General features: G+C 55.6%; 5 protein-coding genes across 5 annotated transcripts; all 5 read right to left on the reverse strand.

Moving 5' to 3' along the window:
- Positions 1–334: 334 nt before the first annotated feature.
- Positions 335–1193, reverse strand: LOC114000387 (feather keratin B-4-like). Its single transcript, XM_027744675.2, has 2 exons — positions 1054–1193; positions 335–814 (listed from the first exon to the last, which is right to left on the reverse strand). Exon 2 carries the CDS (start codon positions 792–794, stop codon positions 453–455), a length of 342 nt encoding a protein of 113 aa, XP_027600476.2. The 5' UTR covers positions 795–814; positions 1054–1193; the 3' UTR covers positions 335–452.
- A 3182-nt stretch (positions 1194–4375) lies between these two features.
- On the reverse strand, positions 4376–5338 carry LOC114000395 (feather beta keratin-like). The gene is made up of 2 exons (XM_027744686.2): positions 5199–5338; positions 4376–4959 (listed from the first exon to the last, which is right to left on the reverse strand). Exon 2 carries the CDS (start codon positions 4937–4939, stop codon positions 4604–4606), a length of 336 nt encoding a protein of 111 aa, XP_027600487.2. The 5' UTR covers positions 4940–4959; positions 5199–5338; the 3' UTR covers positions 4376–4603.
- Positions 5339–8590: 3252 nt separating this feature from the next.
- On the reverse strand, positions 8591–11189 carry LOC114000389 (feather keratin B-4-like). Its single transcript, XM_039390090.1, has 2 exons — positions 11177–11189; positions 8591–9122 (listed from the first exon to the last, which is right to left on the reverse strand). The coding sequence occupies exons 1-2, from the start codon at positions 11187–11189 to the stop codon at positions 8758–8760; spliced, it is 378 nt and encodes a 125-aa protein (XP_039246024.1). The 3' UTR covers positions 8591–8757.
- Positions 11190–12313: 1124 nt separating this feature from the next.
- Positions 12314–13055, reverse strand: LOC114000390 (feather keratin 2-like). Its single transcript, XM_039390376.1, has one exon. It carries the CDS (start codon positions 12974–12976, stop codon positions 12638–12640), a length of 339 nt encoding a protein of 112 aa, XP_039246310.1. The 5' UTR covers positions 12977–13055; the 3' UTR covers positions 12314–12637.
- A 3705-nt stretch (positions 13056–16760) lies between these two features.
- On the reverse strand, positions 16761–17613 carry LOC120325055 (feather keratin B-4-like). The gene has a single exon (XM_039390336.1). The coding sequence runs from the start codon at positions 17142–17144 to the stop codon at positions 16800–16802; it is 345 nt and encodes a 114-aa protein (XP_039246270.1). The 5' UTR covers positions 17145–17613; the 3' UTR covers positions 16761–16799.
- Positions 17614–18859: the final 1246 nt, after the last annotated feature.

The raw sequence follows: 18859 nt of genomic DNA on the forward strand, positions 1-18859 counted from the left end.
GAAGGGCTGGAGCTCCCAGTGTCCATGGAGACTGAAGGCAGCCCAGACTGGGAGTTTGTGTGCGAGGTGTGGGTGGTGTGTCCAAGGCTGTGTTTGGGCAAGGGAAGAGTTTGTGTCCCATTGTGGAAGGCCCTTCTGTACCAGTCTCTGTTGAGGCTTGTGAAATATTTCCTAGGAGAGAGCTGGTCCCTTTCCCAACTACCTGATGGCATCTGGTGCCTGAGCTCTGTGGCAAATGAAATTCTAAGAGTCTTGGAGGAAGAAAGGATGAGGAGGCATGTCATGTTTTGCTACAGGAGAACTTTATTGAGAGAAAGAGTGAAAGGGCAGAGAAGACAGTGGAAGGGATCTGGTCTGAGGTGCAGTAGGGCAACCATCAGCTGAGGTACTTGTGTTGTAGCAGATTTTGGCAGAGCCGGAGCTCGAGGTGTGAGGGAAGTTGTGGAGGGCCCTCAGCAGGTGGAGCAGCCCAGGCCTCCCAGTCCAGAGCAGCCCAGGCCTCCCAGGCCGTAGCCAAAGCCATGGCCATAGCCCAGGCCATAGCCTCCGTAGCCAAAGCCGCCGGAGATGGGCTGTCCCTGGACGTTGAGCTCCGTGCCCAGGGCAGCCCCTGCGGTGGATCCAACGAAGGAGCTCTGGGGGAAGGAGGTCATGATGGGCCCTGGGAAGGTGACGCGGACGGGGGAGGGCTGGATGAGGACGGTGGAGTCCTGGCACTGCCTGACACAGGGCTCGTTGCAGCTGTTGGCCAGCGGGGTGGGTCCGCAGGGGCGGCAGAGGTCGTAGCAGGCCATGGGTGTGGTGTGGAGGGGCCCTGGGAGGGCAGGCAAGAGAAGGGGAGAGAAGGTGAGAGCCGAGAGGGGTGCTCGGCAGGTGGGGGCGGTGGGGGTGCTCGGGGCGGTGTTGCAGGAGGGCTGGTCAGTGGGGAGGCTGGTGTGGGGCTGTGGGGAGGCGTGAGGGCTGCTGAGGCTGGGTCCGAGCGTGCTGGCCGAGAGGGGCCAGGGGGGCGGTGTGTCAGGAGCAGGAGGGGGTTGTGAGGGGCTGGAGGCTCACCTGGTTGTGGGCAGAGAAGGCAGGAGAAGGCTTGAGGAGAAGCGTGGCAGGGAGAGAGGCGCTGGGCCGGCTTTTATGCTGCTCCCGCAGGGGCGGCACAGCCTTGGCCCAGCCCTGTCAGCTGGCGGCAGCTTTGAGGAGTTGGGATTTGGGAGGGTTGGATGGTTGGATGAGTGTCATCGAGGGCTGAATAAACAACCTGAGCTCAGGAGAGTTGTGATGTCATCATTAAGGTGATTTTGTGGTCCTCGTGTGCTGTGGTTTGTGGACGTGTTGAGAATTGTGGATTCTTTTCTTCTGTGTGACTGGATGTCCATCAGTCACTGTGGTGTACCCAGGAATGCTGAGGGAGCCATTTGATGTCCCGGGGAGGCCACTCTCTATCAGCTTGCCAAGGTCATTCTTTGTGGGAGCCCTTCCTGATGGATGAAGGAGAACTCCTGCCCTTGTCTCTGGAATAGGATCAAGAGAGGGGATTTGGAAAACCAGAGGCCATTGAGGCTGAACTTGTTCCATTGTTGTGCTCCATTTGGATTTCTCAAATTTACAGAACAATGTTCTCTTTCATTGAAACTGTATTTTGGGGCGTGATTAAGAAATCCAATCAACAAAGACCCAACAGGTCTTGATCCCTTTTTTCCCAGGCTGCTCTGGGATTTCTATTCCCTTTTTCCACATTGAAGCCATGTGGTTCCAGAACTTGTAACCTGTCAGTCTCAGCCTTTTGTTGCTGTCAGCAAAAACCACTAATTGCTGGCAGAGAGCTGTTGTGCTGCTCTCTCCTTTTGTGTCCTGGTGCAGACATTCCTTTGGGGAATCGCCTCTGTGATTGCATGTCCTGCCCTTGAGGCCGTGTCCATGTGACCTTGGCAGCAGCTTTGAGGTGAGTGTTGTGTTTGGGAGGATTTGCCTGCCAAGTGCGTGTCAGGCAGGGCTGGAGGTGTGAGCAAAGCTTTGGCAGGTGGGTGCCATTGGTGTGGTCAGCCTGTAGCCCTGGTGTGCTGAGGTTTGTGGGTTCTTTGTGCCGGCAGGGCCCCGTCTTGTTCTGTGTGCTGGATGTACATCAGTCAATGTTTGGAACCCAGGAACTCTGAGGGAGGCATTTGATGTCCTGGGGAGGCCACTCTGCATGACCTTGGTCACAGTGCCTGGGAGCACTTCCTGATTAATGAAGGAGAGCTCATGGCCTTGTGTCTTGAATGGGATCCAGAGAGAGGAACTGGAAAACCAGAGGCTGCTCAGGCTGAACTTCTCCTGTTGGTATGGTCCTTTTGGATTTCTCAAGTTTACAGGACAACGTACTCTGTCATTTAAAGTGTATTTCTTGACCTCCTGAAGAAATGCAATAGGCAAACACCCAACAGGGCTCGATCCCCTTTTGCCCAACCTGGTCTGTGCCATCAATTCCCTCCTTCTGCATTCAAGCCATGGGATTTCTTAAGTTATAAGTTGTAAGAAAACTACTACGTAGTAACATCCTGTACGTGTCAGCAAATAACTCTATATACTAGAGGAAAGTTGGCATGCTTCTCTCTCCTCCTTTGTCCCAAGAAAGGCAATGCTTTGTGGAATTCCTCAGCTCCATGTCCTGCCCTTGAGACCGTGTCCATCTGACCTTGGCAGCAGCTTTGAACTGTGAGTATTAGAGGGCAAAGTCTGGAGTTGTTGGTGCGTGTCAGGGAGGGCTGAAGATGTGAGCAAAGCTTTGGAGAGGTGGGGTGTGATGAGTGAGGTGCCCCCGTGTCCCTGGTGTGCTGTGGTTTGGGGGTGTGTTGTGAGGAGGGGCCCCAAAGCATCCCAGCCCTGTCAGGCTGCTCTGGAGTTTCACACGTGTTGCCCCTTCCCTCCCCTTCCATTCCTCTCCCCTTTGCTTGCACCTGGCTAAGCCTGACACTGGACCTGACTTTTCCTGCTGCCTGTGCTCTCTGGGGGTTTTGGTGCCCCTCCTGCTTTTAAGGTTTTGATAGCTGGGGCCTTTTGGGCCCTGTCCTGGGCTGAGTGGCAGGGAGCCAGGTCCCTGCTCTGGGCATCCCTTCTGTCTGAGAGGCAGCAAGAGGATTTGGAGGTGTCCAGGGTTGTTGGACACAAGCACTGTGTGATACCAGAGAATGCAAACAAGGCCGGGCTGTGTCAGTGCCCAGTGTGGTGGGGTGAGAAGTGTGTGCAGGGCTGGGCCCAGATCCTTGGGATGAGTGTGCCAAAGTGCAGATGGGAACAAGTGTGCAGTGCTGTAGCCCAGGAGCTGCATCCATTGGGCCAAGACTGCAAAGATGAGTGGTGATGGCCATGGCCACGTCCTGGATTTGAGCAAGGGCAGGGGCAAAGTCCTGTTTGTGGGGAGGGGTCAACCCGGGGAGGAGGAAAGACTGGAGATCAACTGGATCAACTGTTTTCATAGAATTAATCTCTTATTAGGACCTGATTTTGTGTTCCTGGTGGAGAACAAATGGCCCAAGAGGTGGCCGTGAACCAGTGTGGGAAAAGAAGTCTGCAGGTGAGGATTGGGCAAGGTGTGATCAAGCAGTGGGAGGTGACTCTTGCTGCCTCCTCAGCACTGGTGATGTGCCATGTGAGGTCCGTGGGCAGTGCTGGGCTCTCCAGTGGAAGAAGCTGATGGACTTGGGGAATGCAGAGCAGTTGAGGAGCATCAAGATTCTGAAGAGGCCGGAGGATGTTGGATAGAGGAGAGGCTGAGAGAGCTGGGACTGGCAGGAGGAGACAGAGCTGGCCAGGGGAGTGTCCTGAGTGTGTGTGAATCCCTGCTGGCAGGGACTGAAGTGGAGGGAGCCCAGCTCTTGTCAGCAGAACACACGGGCAGGACAAGGGGCCCTGGACACAAGGGAAACCGATGGAATTGCATGGAGAAAGAAGACAAGCCTTGTTGTGTGTGAGGGAGGTGAGAGAGTGGCAGAGGAGGTGGAGTCTGTGTGCCTGGAGCTGTAACGCTGAACTGGCCATGGTCCTGGCCAAGCTGCTCTTGCGGGGTTGGTTTGAGCAGGAGGGTTGAAGCACTTGCACTGCATCCTGGCCCAGTGGCTGATGTTGGGTCTGTGCTGGGCAGGTTGAAGAGTCGTGGTGGGGAAGAGAGTTTGTGCAGTGTGTGCTGGAGTAGAGAGACTTTGGCAGAGGTGTGTGCAGGAGAGCCTTGTTGTGTGGAAGCCTTTGGTGTGGCTGATGATGGGTTTGTGCCACGTTCTGGCAGGGACACTCCAACCCTCTTCCGTTGCCCGTCTGTGTTCGTGCTGGTGACAGATTTGCTAAGAAAGGTGTTGTGGCCTTTCTCCAGATTCTCACTGGCTGTAGAGCCCTGGCCTTGTGCTGAATGAGGATGTAAAACCACTGGACTGAAAAAAGAGGAGGCCTGAGAGACTTTGATGCAGGAGAATTTTATTGAGTCAAAGGAGTGAAGAGACAGGAGCAGGGAGTGGGATGGGCGAGGTGTGAGGTGCAAGTAGGGCGACCATCAGCCGAGGTGCTTTGCTTGCAGGAGATATTGGTGCAAGAGTGAGAAGGGCAGGTGCAGGGGTGTCAGCTGTGGTGTCAAGGACGGTCAGCAGGTGCCGGAGCAGCCCAGGCCTGCGAGGCCAGAGCAGCCCAGGCCTCCCAGGCCGTAGCCAAAGCCACGGCCATAGCCCAGGCCGTAGCCAAAGCCGCCGGAGATGGGCTGTCCCTGGACGTTGAGCTCCGTGCCCAGGGCAGCCCCTGCGGTGGATCCAACGAAGGAGCTCTGGGGGAAGGAGGTCATGATGGGCCCTGGGAAGGTGACGCGGACGGGGGCGGGCTGGATGAGGACGGTGGAGTCCTGGCACTGCCTGACACAGGGCTCGTTGCAGCTGTTGGCCAGCGGGGTGGGTCCGCAGGGGCGGCAGAGGTCGTAGCAGGCCATGGGTGTGGTGTGGAGGGGCCCTGGGAGGGCAGGCAAGAGAAGGTGAGAGAAGGTGAGAGCAGAGAGGGGTGCTCGGCAGGTGGGGGCGGTGGGGGTGCTCGGGGTGGTGTTGCAGGAGGGCTGGTCAGTGGGGAGGCTGGTGTGGGGCTGTGGGGAGGCGTGAGGGCTGCTGAGGCTGGGTCCGAGCGTGCTGGCCGAGAGGGGCCAGGGGGGCGGTGTGTCAGGAGCAGGAGGGGGTTGTGAGGGGCTGGAGGCTCACCTGGTTGTGGGCAGAGAAGGCAGGAGAAGGCTTGAGGAGAAGCGTGGCAGGGAGAGAGGCGCTGGGCCGGCTTTTATGCTGCTCCCGCAGGGGCGGCACAGCCTTGGCCCAGCCCTGTCAGCTGGCGGCAGCTTTGAGGAGTTGGGATTTGGGAGGGTTGGATTGTTGGATGTGTGTCAGAGAGGACTGAAGAAAGAATTAAAGCCCAGGAGAGGTTTGATGTCTTCATTGAGGTGATTTTCTGGTTCTCGTGTGCTGTGGTTTGTGGGTGCTTTGTGCTGACTGGGCTCCCTCTTGTTCAGTGTGACTGGATGTCCATCAGTCATTGTGTCGCACCCAGGAATGCTGAGGGAGCCATTTGATGTCCTGGGGAGGCCTCTCTCTATCAACTTGGAAATGTCATAGTCCTTTGGAGCAATTCTTGAGGGATGAAAAGGGAACTCTTCCCCTGGAATCGTGATTGAGATCAAGAGAGAGGACCTGGAAAACCAGAGGCTGTTCAGGCTGAATTCAGACTGGTCTGGTTCCATTCCTATGGTCCATTTGGGTTTCTTAAATTTTCATGACAAGGTAGTTGGTCATTTAAACTTTATTTTTTGACCTCCTGAAGAAATGCAATAAACAAACACCCAACGGGGTTTGATCCCTTTTTGCCCAGGCTGGTCTGGCATTTCCATTCCCTTTTTCCACGTTCAAGCCAGGAGGTTTCATAACGTATAACCCGTCAGTTGTAACATCCTGTACCTGTGAGCAAAAACTATAATTCCTAGTGGATGGTCAGTGGGCTCTGCTCTCCTCTTCTGTCATGTTGCAGATGTTCCTTTGTGGAATTCTGGGATTCCATGTCCTGCCCTTGAGGCCGCGTCCATCTGACCTTGGGGGCAGCTTTGAGGAGCTGGTTTTGGGGAGGGTTCTTTTTTTGGATGAGTGTCAGGGAGGGCTGAAGAAACAAGATCAGAGGAGAGGTGTGACGTCATTAGTGAGGTGATTTTATGGCCTTCATGTACTGTGGTTTCTGGATGTGTTGAGAATTGTGGATCCTCTTCTTATGTACTATTGGATGTCCCTCAGTCCTTGTGTTGCACCCAGGAATGCTGAGGGAGCCATTTGATGTCCTGGGGAGGACAGTCTCCAATGCCTTGGAAAGGTCACAGTGCCTGGGAGCCCTTCCTGATTGATGAAGGAGAGCTCCTGCCCTCATATATTGAATGCGATCAAGGGAGAGGATCTGGAAAATGAGAGGCTGCTCAGGCTGAACTTTTCCCATTGGTATGGTCCTTTTGGATTTCTCAAGTTTACAGGACAATGTGTGCTGTCATGTAAAGTGTATTTCTTGACCTCCTGAAGAAATCCAATAAACAAACACCCAATAAGGCTCAATCCCTTTTTGCCCAGCCTGGTCTGTGGCATCAATTCCCTCCTTCTGCATTCAAGCCATGAGGTTTCCTAAGTTATAAGTTGTAAGAAAACTAGTAGGTGGTAACATCCTGGACCTGTCAGCAAATAACTCTGTTTACTAGAGGAAAGTTGGCATGCTTCTCTCTCCTCTGCTGTCCAAAGAAAGGCATTCCTTTGTGGAATTCCACGATTCCATGCTCTGTTTTTGAGGCCGTGTCCATCTGACCTTGGCAGCAGCTTTGAATTGTGAGTATTAGAGGGCAAAGTCTGGAGTTGATGGTGCGTGTCAGGGAGGGCTGAAGATGTGAGCAAAGCTTTGGAGAGGTGGGGTGTGATGAGTGAGGTGCCCCCGTGTCCCTGGTGTGCTGTGGTTTGGGGGTGTGTTGTGAGGAGGGGCCCCAAAGCATCCCAGCCCTGTCAGGCTGCTCTGGAGTTTCACACGTGTTGCCCCTTCCCTCACCTTCCATTCCTCTCCCCTTTGCTTCCACCTGGCTAAGCCTGACACTGGACCTGGCTTTTCCTGCTGCCTGTGCTCTCTGGGGGTTTTGGTGCCCCTCCTGCTTTGAAGGTTTTGATAGCTGGGGCCTTTTGGGCCCTGTCCTGGGCTGAGTGGCAGGGAGCAAGGTCCCTGCTCTGGGCATCTTTTCTGTCTGAGAGGCAGCAAGAGGATTTGGAGGTGTCCAGGGTTGTTGGACACAAGCATTGTGTGATGCCAGAGAGTGCAAACAAGGCCGGGCTGTGTCAGTGCCCAGTGTGGTGGGGTGAGAAGTGTGTGCAGGGCTGGGCCCAGAGCCTTGGGCTGAGTGTGCCAAAGTGCAGATGGGAACAAGTGTGCAGTGCTGTAGCCCAGGAGCTGCCTCCATTGGGCCAAGACTGCAAAGATGAGTGGTGATGGCCATGGCCACGTCCTGGAGTTGAGCGAGGGCAGGGGCCAAGTCCTGTTTGTGGGGAGTGGTCAGCCCAGGGAGGAGGAAAGGCTGGAGATCAACTGGATCAACTGTTTTCATAGAATTAATCTGTTACTGGGACCAGATTTTGTGTTCCTGGTGGAGAACAAATGGCCCAAGAGGTGGCCATGAACCAGTGTGGGAAAAGGAGTCTGCAGGTGAGGATTGAGCAAGTTGTGAGCAAGCAGTGGGAGGTGACTCTTGCTGCCTCCTCAGCACTGGTGATGTGCCATGTGAGGTCTGTGGGCAGTGCTGGGCTCTCCAGTGGAAGAAGCTGATGGACTTGGGGAATGCAGAGCAGTTGAGGAGCATCAAGATTCTAAAGAGACCGGAGGATGTTGGATAGAGGAGAGGCTGAGAGAACTGGGACTGGCAGGAGGAGACAGGGCTGGCCAGGGGAGTGTCCTGAGTGTGTGTGAATCCCTGCTGGCAGGGACTGAAGTGGCGGGAGCCCAGCTCTTGTCAGCAGAACACACGGGCAGGACAAGGGGCCCTGGACACAAGGGAAACCGATGGAATTGCATGGATAAGAAGACAAGGCTTGTTGTGTGTGAGGGAGGTGAGAGAGTGGCAGAGGAGGTGGAGTCTGTGTGCCTGGAGCTGTAACGCTGAACTGGCCATGGTCCTGGCCAAGCTGCTCTTGCGGGGTTGATTTGAGCAGGAGGGTTGAAGCACTTGCACTGCATCCTGGCCCAGTGGCTGATGTTGTGTCTGTGCTAGGCAGGTTGAAGAGTCGTGGTGGGGAAGAGAGTTTGTGCAGTGTGTGCTGGCGCAGAGAGACTTTGGCAGAGGTGTGTGCAGGAGAGCCTTGTTGTGTGGAAGCCTTTGGTGTGGCAGGTGATGGGTTTGTGCCGTGTTGTGGCAGGGCCCCTCCACCCCTGTTCCGTTGCCCGTCTGTGTTCGTGCTGGTGACAGATTTGCTAAGAAAGGTGTTGTGGCCTTTTCCCAGATTCTCACTGGCTGTAGAGCCCTGGCCTTGTGCCGAGTGAGGATGTAAAACCACCGGAATGAAAAAAGAGGAGGCCTGAGAGACTTTGATGCAGGAGAATTTTATTGAGTCAAAGGAGTGAAGAGACAGGAGCAGGGAGTGGGATGGGCGAGGTGTGAGGTGCAAGTAGGGCGACCATCAGCCGAGGTGCTTTGCTTGCAGGAGATATTGGTGCAAGAGTGAGAAGGGCAGGTGCAGGGGGTGTCAGCTGTGGTGTCAAGGACCCTCAGCAGGTGCCGGAGCAGCCCAGGCCTCCCAGACCAGAGCAGCCCAGGCCTCCCAGGCCGTAGCCAAAGCCACGGCCATAGCCCAGGCCGTAGCCTCCGGCCCCAAAGCTGCCGGAGATGGGCTGTCCCTGGACGTTGAGCTCCGTGCCCAGGGCAGCCCCTGCGGTGGATCCAACGAAGGTACTCTGGGGGAAGGAGGTCATGATGGGCCCTGGGAAGGTGACGCGGACGGGGGAGGGCTGGATGAGGACGGTGGAGTCCTGGCACTGCCTGACACAGGGCTCGTTGCAGCTGTTGGCCAGCGGGGTGGGTCCGCAGGGGCGGCAGAGGTCGTAGCAGGCCAGGGGTGTGGTGTGGAGGGGCCCTGGGAGGGCAGGCAAGAGAAGGGGAGAGAAGGTGAGAGCAGAGAGGGGTGCTCGGCAGGTGGGGGCGGTGGGGGTGCTCGGGGCGGTGTTGCAGGAGGGCTGGTGAGTGGGGAGGCTGGTGTGGGGCTGTGGGGAGGTGTGAGGGCTGCTGAGGCTGGGTCCGAGCGTGCTGGCCGAGAGGGGCCAGGGGGGCGGTGTGTCAGGAGCAGGAGGGGGTTGTGAGGGGCTGGAGGCTCACCTGGTTGTGGGCAGAGAAGGCAGGAGAAGGCTTGAGGAGAAGCGTGGCAGGGAGAGAGGCGCTGGGCCGGCTTTTATGCTGCTCCCGCAGGGGCGGCACAGCCTTGGCCCAGCCCTGTCAGCTGGCGGCAGCTTTGAGGAGTTGGGATTTGGGAGGGTTGGATTGTTGGATGTGTGTCAGGGAGGGCTGAATAAACAACCTGAGCCCAGGAGAGGTGTGATGTCATCAGTGAGGTGACTTTTTGGCCCTCGTGTGCTGTGGTTTCTGGATGGGTTGTGGATTGTTGATCCTCTTGTTCTGTGTGACTGGATGTCCATCAGTCATTGTGTTGCTCCCAGGAATGCTGAGGGAGCCATTTGATGTCCTGCGGAGGCCACTCTCTATCAGCTGGGAAAGGTCATAGTCCTTTGGAGCAATTCTTGAGGGATGAAAGAGAGCTCATCCCCTGGAATCATCATTGAGATCAAGAGAGAGGACCTGGAAAACTTGAGGCTGTTCAGGCTGATTTCAGGCTGGTCCGGTTCCATTCCTATGGTCCATATGGACTTCTGAAATTTTCATGACAAGGTACTTGGTCATTTAAACTTTATTTCTTGACCTTCTGAGGAAATATAATAAATAAACACCAAATTGGGCTCGATCCCTTTTTGCCCAGGCTGGTCTGGCATTTCCATTCCCTTCTTCCACATTCAAGCCAGGAGGTTTCATAACGTATAACCCGTCAGTTGTAACATCCTGTACCTGTGAGCAAAAACTATAATTACGAGTGGATGGTCAGTGGGCTCTGCTCTCCTCTTCTGTCATTTTGCAGATGTTCCTTTGTGGAATTCTGGGATTCCATGTCCTGCCCTTGAGGCCGCGTCCATCTGACCGTGGCGGCAGCTTTGAGGAGTTGGTTTTTGGGAGGGTTGGACTGCTGGATGTGAGTCAGGGAGGGCTGAAGAAACAACCAGAGCCAAGGAGAGGTGTGATGTCATCAGTGAGGTGATTTTATGGCCCTCGTGTGCTGTGGGCTGAGTGGGTGAGGTGGGGTGTGTTTTCCTTTCCACAGCGCTCCCTTTCCGTGTGCTCCTCTTGCAGACGTGTCCTTGTGGCGGCAGCTTTGAAGGGAGAGTTGGCATTTGGGAGGTTGTGCCTGGAATGTGCTTGTGGGGGCACTTGGCAGGTGCAGACAGTGCCCAGGAGAGGTGGGGTGTCCTCTGTGAGGTCACCTGATGTCACTCCCGTGCTGTGGGTTTGTGGAGTTCTTTCATCCCATGTCCTACCCTTGAGGCTGTGTCTGTCTGACCTTGGTGGCAGCTTTGATGAGTTGGAATTTGGGAGGGTTGGATGGTTGGAAGTGTGTCAGGGAGGACTGAAGGAACAAAAAGACCAAGGAAATTGGTGGTGTCATCAGTGAGGTCCCCCCGTGTCCCTGGTGTGCTGTGGTTTGTGGGGACCTGGTGAAGATGAGGCCCCAAAGGCTGCCAGGCAGAGCTGCCCCCCTGGAGCCCAGGGCAGAGTTTGCAGGGGGTTTGTCAGGCGAGCAGTGAGTGTTGCTGGGCAAGGGGAAGCCCTGCAGGAAGGTTTGCTGTGTCACTGGGTGCACCTGTGCCCTCCGGGCCTGAGGTGCTGCAGCCAGGAATGCTGAGGGAGCTGCCTGATGTGCTGGGGAGGCCACTCTGCTCCTCTTGCCATCAGCTGCTCATGGTGCCAGTGCCTGGTGCGCTTCCTGAGGGCTGAAAGAGAGCTCCTGGCTTGGTTTGTGGAGGAAGAGCAGCAGTGACTCCCTGGCTAACTGGCATGTGGTCAGGCTGCCCTCATTGCCAGGGTTACGGTCCCTTGGCATCTCTCCCATTTCCAGGACATGATACTCTCCCATTGAAACTGTATTTCGTGACCTCATTAAGAAAAGCAATAAATAAACAACAGAGTGGGTTTGGTCCCTTTTTGCCCAGGCTGGTCTGTGACATCAGTTCACTGGTTCACCATTCAGGCCATAAGGGTTCATAATTATAAGCCCTAATTCTTAATATCTTTTTCTTGTGAGGAAAAACCTATAACTACCAGAGGAGGGTCAATGTGCTTCTCTTTCCTCGTCTGTCTTGCTGTGGGTGTTCCTGAATCATATGGAGAAGCCTCAGAGCCTGAGCAGAGCAGCTGCTGGTGAATCTGCTCCAGCTGCTTTTATGGCTGAGCTGATGTTTGACCTCCCCCATTTCCATCAGGATCATGGATTAAGTGCGAGCTCTGCAAGACTGTGGATGACACCAAGCTGAGTGTTGTGGTTGGTTGTCGAGAGGGAAGGGATGGCAGCCAGAGGGGCCTGGACAGGCTGGGGAGGAGGACCTGTGTGATGCTCATGGTATTCAAGAGAGCCAAGAGCTTGTGGGTTGTGTCTGTCCCTAACAGGGCTCCAGGCTGGTGGTGGCTGGTTTGAGAGCAGCCCTGTGGAGAAGGCTTGGAGGGTATTGGTGGGTGAAGAACTGACTGGGAGCCAGGAAGGTGTCCGGGCAGCCCAGAAAGCCCCCGTGTGCTGGGCTCCTGGCCCCAGTGTGGGCAGCAGGGAGAGGGAGGGGATTGTGCCCCTCTGCTCCTTTCTGGGGAGATTGGAGTTGTGTGCTGAGCTCTGGGAGCCTGAGGAGAAGGAAAGCAGGGAGCTGTTGGTGGGATGCAGAGTAGAGCCTTGGGGATGATGAAGGGCTGGAGCTCCCAGTGTCCATGGAGACTGAAGCCAGCCCAGGCTGGGAGTTTGAGTTATGGGTGGTGTGTCCAAGACTGTGTTTGGGCAAGGGAAGAGTTTGTGTCCCATTGTGGAAGGCCCTTCAGTACCAGTCTCTGTTGATCCCTGTGAAATATTTTTTAGGAGAGAGCTGGTCCCTCTTCCACCCATCTGATGGCATCTGTTGCCTGAGCTCTGTGGCAAATGAAGTTCTAGGAGGCTTTGAAAAAGAAAGGATGAGGAGGCCTGTCATGTTCTGCTGCAGGAGAACTTTATTGAGACAAAAGAGTGAAAAGGGAAGAGGAAACAGTGGAAGGGGTCTGGTGTGAGGTGCAATAGGGCAACCGTCAGCCGAGGTATTTTTGTTGTAGCAGATTTTGCCAGAGCCCCACGATCAAGGCCATGTTTGCAGACAGCGCAGGCTGGCCCCTTGGCTGCTTCCTTGGTTGGAGCCCTGAGAGCAGGAGCTGGAAGTGCTGAGCCCATTGGAGAGCCTGGGCACGGAGATGAATCCCTGTTCCATTTGGTGACTCCCAGGTCCTGGGTGGTTGTTGTTGGGGCAGTTGTTTGGGGCCTCAGCAGGTGCCGTAGCAGCCCCTGTTGGCGTAGCAGCCCAGGCCTCCCAGGCCGTAGCCAAAGCCACGGCCATAGCCCAGGCCGTAGCCTCCGACCCCAAAGCCGCCGGAGATGGGCTGTCCCTGGACGTTGAGCTCCGTGCCCAGGGCAGCCCCTGCGGTGGATCCAACGAAGGTACTCTGGGGGAAGGAGGTCATGATGGGCCCTATGAAGGTGACGCGGACGGGGGAGGGCTGGATGAGGACGGTGGAGTCCTGGCACTGCCTGACACAGGGCTCGTGGCAGCTGTTGGCCAGCGGGGTGGGTCCGCAGGGGCGGCAGAGGTCGTAGCAGGCCATGGGTGTGGTGTGGAGGGGCCCTGGGAGGGCAGGCAAGAGAAGGGGAGAGAAGGTGAGAGCAGAGAGGGGTGCTCGGCAGGTGGGGGTGGTGGGGGTGCTCGGGGCAGTGTTGCAGGAGGGCTGGTGAGTGGGGAGGCTGGTGTGGGGCTGTGGGGAGGCGTGAGGGCTGCTGAGGCTGGGTCCGAGCGTGCTGGCCGAGAGGGGCCAGGGGGGCGGTGTGTCAGGAGCAGGAGGGGGTTGTGAGGGGCTGGAGGCTCACCTGGTTGCGGGCAGAGAAGGCAGGAGAAGGCTTGAGGAGAAGCGTGGCAGGGAGAGAGGCGCTGGGCCGGCTTTTATGCTGCTCCCGCAGGGGCGGCACAGCCTTGGCCCAGCCCTGTCAGCTGGCGGCAGCTTTGAGGGGTTGGGATTTAGGAGGAGTGGCCTGTTGGATGTGTGTCAGGGAGGACTGAAGAAAGAATTAAAGCCCAGGAGAGGTTTGATGTCTTCATTGAGGTGATTTTGTGGTTCTCGTGTGCTGTGGTTTGTGGGTGCTTTGTGCTGACTGGGCCCCCTCTTGTTCTGTGTGACTGGATGTCCATCAGTCATTGTGTTGTACCCAGGAATGCTGAGGGAGCCATTTGATGTCCTGGGGAGGCCTCTCTCTATCAACTTGGAAATGTCATAGTCCTTTGGAGCAATTCTTGAGGGATGAAAAGGGAACTCTTCCCCTGGAATTGTGATTGTGATCAAGAGAGAGGACCTGGAAAACCAGAGGCTGTTCAGGCTGAATTCAGACTGGTCTGGTTCCATTCCTATGGTCCATTTGGGTTTCTTAAATTTTCATGACAAGGTAGTTGGTCATTTAAACTTTATTTTTTGACCTCCTGAAGAAATGCAATAAACAAACACCCAACGGGGTTTGATCCCTTTTTGCCCAGGCTGGTCTGGGATTTCCATTCCCTTTTTCCACATTCAAGCCAGGAGGTTTCATAACGTATAACCCGTCAGTTGTAACATCCTGTACCTGTGAGCAAAAACTATAATTACGAGTGGATGGTCAGTGGGCTCTGCTCTCCTCTTCTGTCATTTTGCAGATGTTCCTTTGTGGAATTCTGGGATTCCATGTCCTGCCCTTGAGGCCGCGTCCATCTGACCTTGGCGGCAGCTTTGAGGAGTTGGTTTTGGGGAGGGTTCTTTTTTTGGATGAGTGTCAGGGAGGGCTGAAGAAACAAGATCAGAGGAGAGGTGTGATGTCATTAGTGAGGTGATTTTATGGCCTTCATGTACTGTGGTTTCTGGATGTGTTGAGAATTGTGGATCCTCTTCTTATGTACTATTGGATGTCCCTCAGTCCTTGTGTTGCAGGACTCAGGAATGCTGAGGGAGCCATTTGATGTCCTGGGGAGGACAGTCTCCAATGCCTTGGAAAGGTCACAGTGCCTGGGAGCCCTTCCTGATGGATGAAGGAGAGCTCCTGCCCTCATATATTGAATGCGATCAAGGGAGAGGATCTGGAAAACGAGAGGCTGCTCAGGCTGAACTTTTCCCATTGGTATGGTCCTTTTGGATTTCTCAAGTTTACAGGACAATGTGTGCTGTCATGTAAAGTGTATTTCTTGACCTCCTGAAGAAATCCAATAAACAAACACCCAATAAGGCTCAATCCCTTTTTGCCCAGCCTGGTCTGTGGCATCAATTCCCTCCTTCTGCATTCAAGCCATGCGGTTTCCTAAGTTATAAGTTGTAAGAAAACTAGTAGGTGGTAACATCCTGGACCTGTCAGCAAATAACTCTATTTACTAGAGGAAAGTTGGCATGCTTCTCTCTCCTCTGCTGTCCAAAGAAAGGCATTCCTTTGTGGAATTCCTGGATTCCATGCTCTGTTTTTGAGGCCGTGTCCATCTGACCTTGGCAGCAGCTTTGAACTGTGAGTATTAGAGGGCAAAGTCTGGAGTTGATGGTGCCGTGTCAGGGAGGGCTGAAGATGTGAGCAAAGCTTTGGAGAGGTGGGGTGTGATGAGTGAGGTGCCTCCGTGTCCCTGGTGTGCTGTGGTTTGGGGGTGTGTTGTGAGGAGGGGCCCCAAAGCATCCCAGCCCTGTCAGGCTGCTCTGGAGTTTCACACGTGTTGCCCCTTCCCTCACCTTCCATTCCTCTCCCCTTTGCTTCCACCTGGCTAAGCCTGACACTGGACCTGACTTTTCCTGCTGCCTGTGCTCTCTGGGGGTTTTGGTGCCCCTCCTGCTTTGAAGGTTTTGATAGCTGGGGCCTTTTGGGCCCTGTCCTGGGCTGAGTGGCAGGGAGCGAGGTCCCTGCTCTGGGCATCTTTTCTGTCTGAGGGGCAGCAAGAGGATTTGGAGGTGTCCAGGGTTGTGGGACACAAGCACTGCGTGATGCCAGAGAGTGCAAACAAGGCCGGGCTGTGTCAGTGCCCAGTGTGGTGGGGTGAGAAGTGTGTGCAGGGCTGGGCCCAGAGCCTTGGGCTGAGTGTGCCAAAGTGCAGATGGGAACAAGTGTGCAGTGCTGTAGCCCAGCAGCTGCATCCATTGGGCCAAGACTGCAAAGATGAGTGGTGATGGCCATGGCCACGTCCTGGAGTTGAGCAAGGGCAGGGGCCAAGTCCTGTTTGTGGGGAGGGGTCAGCCCAGGTAGGAGGAAAGGCTGGAGATCAACTGGATCAACTGTTTTCATAGAATTAATCTGTTACTGGGACCAGATTTTGTGTTCCTGGTGGAGAACAAATGGCCCAAGAGGTGGCCATGAACCAGTGTGGGAAAAGAAGTCTGCAGGTGAGGATTGGGCAAGGTGTGATCAAGCAGTGGGAGGTGACTCTTGCTGCCTCCTCAGCACTGGTGATGTGCCATGTGAGGTCTGTGGGCAGTGCTGGGCTCCCCAGTGGAAGAAGCTGATGGACTTGGGGAATGCAGAGCAGTTGAGGAGCATCAAGATTCTAAAGAGGCCGGAGGATGTTGGATAGAGGAGAGGCTGAGAGAGCTGGGACTGGCAGGAGGAGACAGGGCTGGCCAGGGGAGTGTCCTGAGTGTGTGTGAATCCCTGCTGGCAGGGACTGAAGTGGAGGGAGCCCAGGTGTTGTCAGCAGAACACACGGGCAGGACAAGGGGCCCTGGACACAAGGGAAACCGATGGAATTGCATGGAGAAAGAAGACAAGCCTTGTTGTGTGTGAGGGAGGTGAGAGAGTGGCAGAGGAGGTGGAGTCTGTGTGCCTGGAGCTGTAACGCTGAACTGGCCATGGTCCTGGCCAAGCTGCTCTTGCGGGGTTGGTTTGAGCAGGAGGGTTGAAGCACTTGCACTGCATCCTGACCCAGTGGCTGATGTTGTGTCTGTGCTGGGCAGGTTGAAGAGTCGTGGTGGGGAAGAGAGTTTGTGCAGTGTGTGCTGGAGTAGAGAGACTTTGGCAGAGGAGTGTGCAGGAGAGCCTTGTTGTGTGGAAGCCTTTGGTGTGGCTGGTGATGGGTTTGTGCCATGTTGTGGCAGGGCCCCTCCACCCCTGTTCCGTTGCCCGTCTGTGTTGGTGCTGGTGACAGATTTGCTAAGAAAGGTGTTGTGGCCTTTTTCCAGATTCTCACTGGCTGTAGAGCCCTGGCCTTGTGCTGAATAAGGATGTAAAACCACTGGACTGAAAAAAGAGGAGGCCTGAGAGACTTTGATGCAGGAGAATTTTATTGAGTCAAAGGAGTGAAGAGACAGGAGCAGGGAGTGGGATGGACGAGGTGTGAGGTGCAAGTAGGGCGACCATCAGCCGAGGTGCTTTGCTTGCAGGAGATATTGGTGCAAGAGTGAGAAGGGCAGGAGCAGGGGGTGTCAGCTGTGGTGTCAAGGACCCTCAGCAGGTGCCAGAGCAGCCCAGGCCTGCCAGGCCAGAGCAGCCCAGGCCTGCCAGGCCGTAGCCAAAGCCACGGCCATAGCCCAGGCCGTAGCCTCCGGCCCCAAAGCCGCCGGAGATGGGCTGTCCCTGGACGTTGAGCTCCGTGCCCAGGGCAGCCCCTGCGGTGGATCCAACGAAGGAGCTCTGGGGGAAGGAGGTCATGATGGGCCCTGGGAAGGTGACGCGGACGGGGGAGGGCTGGATGAGGACGGTGGAGTCCTGGCACTGCCTGACACAGGGCTCGTTGCAGCTGTTGGCCAGCGGGGTGGGGCCGCAGGGGCGGCAGAGGTCGTAGCAGGCCATGGGTGTGGTGTGGAGGGGCCCTGGGAGGGCAGGCAAGAGAAGGGGAGAGAAGGTGAGAGCAGAGAGGGGTGCTCGGCAGGTGGGGGCGGTGGGGGTGCTCGGGGCGGTGTTGCAGGAGGGCTGGTCAGTGGGGAGGCTGGTGTGGGGCTGTGGGGAGGCGTGAGGGCTGCTGAGGCTGGGTCCGAGCGTGCTGGCCGAGAGGGGCCAGGGGGGCGGTGTGTCAGGAGCAGGAGGGGGTTGTGAGGGGCTGGAGGCTCACCTGGTTGTGGGCAGAGAAGGCAGGAGAAGGCTTGAGGAGAAGCGTGGCAGGGAGAGAGGCGCTGGGCCGGCTTTTATGCTGCTCCCGCAGGGGCGGCACAGCCTTGGCCCAGCCCTGTCAGCTGGCGGCAGCTTTGAGGAGTTGGGATTTGGGAGGGTTGGATTGTTGGATGTGTGTCAGGGAGGGCTGAATAAAGAATGAGAGCCCAGGAGATGTTTGATGTCATCAGTGAGGTGATTTTGTAGTTTTCTTGTGCTGTGGTTTGTGGGTGCTTTGTGCTGACTGGGCCTCCTCTTGTTCTGTGTGACTGGATGTCCATCAGTCATTGTGTCGCACCCAGGAATGTGCAGGGAGCCATTTGATGTCCTGGGGAGGTCACTCTTCATCAACTTGGAAAGATCATGGTTCTTTGGAGCACTTCTGGAGGGATGAAAAACAGCTCATCCCCTGGAATCGTGATTGAAATCAAGAGAGAGGACCTGGAAACCTTGAGGCTGTTCAGGCTGAATTCAGGCTGGTCCGGTTCCATTCCTGTGGTCCATTTGGATTTCTGCAATTTTCATCACGACATACTTGGCTATTTAAACTTTATTTCTTGACCTCCTGAAGAGATGCATTAAGCAAACACCCAACGGGGCTCGATCCCTTTTTGCCCTGGCTGGTCTTTTTATGCCAATTCCCTTATTCTGCATTCAAGCCATGAGATTTCACAATGTATAACTCCTAAATTGTAACATCCTGTGCCCGTGAGCAAAAACTATAATTACTAGTGGATGGTCACTGCACTCCTCTCTCCTCTTCTGACATTTTACTGATGTTCCTTTGTGGAATTCTGTGCTTCCATGTCCTGCTCTCGAGGCCGCGTCCATCTGACCTTGGGGGCAGCTTTGCTGAGTTGGTTGTTGGGAGGATTTACATGAAATATGGGGGTCAGGGCATTTGTCTGATGTGAGCAAAGCACTGGAGAGGTGGGGTGTCATCAGTGAGGTCACCCCGTGTCCCTCGGGGGCTGTGGTTTGTGGGTGAGTTGTTTAGAGGGGCCCCATTCCCTCTCAACCCTGTCGGGCTGGTCTGGGCTGTGCAGCCGTGCCGGGTGTGAGGGGCTGCCCCTTCAATCCCATTCCTTCCTTCCAGCCTCACTGCCAGCTCACTGAGCCTGTCTTTGAGCCTGGCCTTTGTCACTGGCTGTGCTCTGCTGTCAGCAAGTTGACCCTTTGGGGTCACAGGGCTTGTGCTCTGGTTGAAGACGAGCGTCCAAAGAAGAGTTTGTGCCGGGCCTGAGGGGCTTCTCCTTCCATTTTGTTGGATTCCTCTCCAGCTTTCTCCCAGCTCACCCAGCCTGGTTTTAGGCTCAGCCTTGCCCACTGGGTGTGCTCTCTGGGGGCCTGGTTGCCTCTACTGCTGCTAAGGTTGGATCTGAGTGTCTCAGGTTCAGCTGACAAGGTTTTGGTCTCAA

This window comes from Pipra filicauda, unplaced genomic scaffold, assembly GCF_003945595.2.
Source record: "Pipra filicauda isolate LSUMZ 115617 unplaced genomic scaffold, ASM394559v2 scaffold1028_size36273_pilon, whole genome shotgun sequence".
NCBI classification, from domain to species: Eukaryota; Metazoa; Chordata; class Aves; order Passeriformes; family Pipridae; genus Pipra; species Pipra filicauda.

Bases quoted from the DNA above. Each gene is read 5' to 3' on its own strand.
- LOC114000387 (XM_027744675.2), bottom strand. From the start codon at position 794: ATGGCCTGCTACGACCTCTGCCGCCCCTGCGGACCCACCCCGCTGGCC.
- LOC114000395 (XM_027744686.2), bottom strand. From the start codon at position 4,939: ATGGCCTGCTACGACCTCTGCCGCCCCTGCGGACCCACCCCGCTGGCC.
- LOC114000390 (XM_039390376.1), bottom strand. From the start codon at position 12,976: ATGGCCTGCTACGACCTCTGCCGCCCCTGCGGACCCACCCCGCTGGCC.
- LOC120325055 (XM_039390336.1), bottom strand. From the start codon at position 17,144: ATGGCCTGCTACGACCTCTGCCGCCCCTGCGGCCCCACCCCGCTGGCC.